The sequence below is a fragment of the Penaeus monodon genome, chromosome 27, assembly GCF_015228065.2.
Source record: "Penaeus monodon isolate SGIC_2016 chromosome 27, NSTDA_Pmon_1, whole genome shotgun sequence".
Taxonomy (NCBI): Eukaryota; Metazoa; Arthropoda; class Malacostraca; order Decapoda; family Penaeidae; genus Penaeus; species Penaeus monodon.
In genome coordinates this window covers 9063038-9063292 of record NC_051412.1, presented here as the reverse complement: position 1 = coordinate 9063292, position 255 = coordinate 9063038, and the positions used below count along the sequence as shown (strand labels likewise).

The window sequence follows — 255 nt, the reverse complement described above, 5'->3', positions numbered from 1 at the left end:
CCTGGGGCATTTTAAATGTCATACAGCCCCCTGCAAAATCTCCAGATACCACCCCCACAGCCACAGGGGAGTCATCACATGACACTGCCGTGGACAAGCAATTAATAAAGATTTCTCCAGATCTCCCAATCTCTGTGACAGCTCCTAAACCAGATACCTCGGTCAGACCTAAGAAGCAACGCCAAAAACAGCCAGCACAAGATCCCCCCAGGGAGACGATGAAGGATGGGACCGCCTCATGGACGGCACTGTAGT

The 255-nt window shown here is 51.8% G+C and overlaps 1 protein-coding gene across 1 annotated transcript in view; it reads left to right on the top strand.

Annotated features, from left to right (window-relative positions):
- Positions 1–255, top strand: part of LOC119590410 (protein FAM200A-like) — a 19691-nt gene that overhangs the window by 17081 nt on the left and 2355 nt on the right. The window contains exon 4 of the mRNA XM_037939078.1: positions 46–250. Within this exon, the coding sequence (XP_037795006.1) occupies positions 46–250 (205 nt within the window). The remainder of the gene's footprint in view (positions 1–45; positions 251–255) is intronic.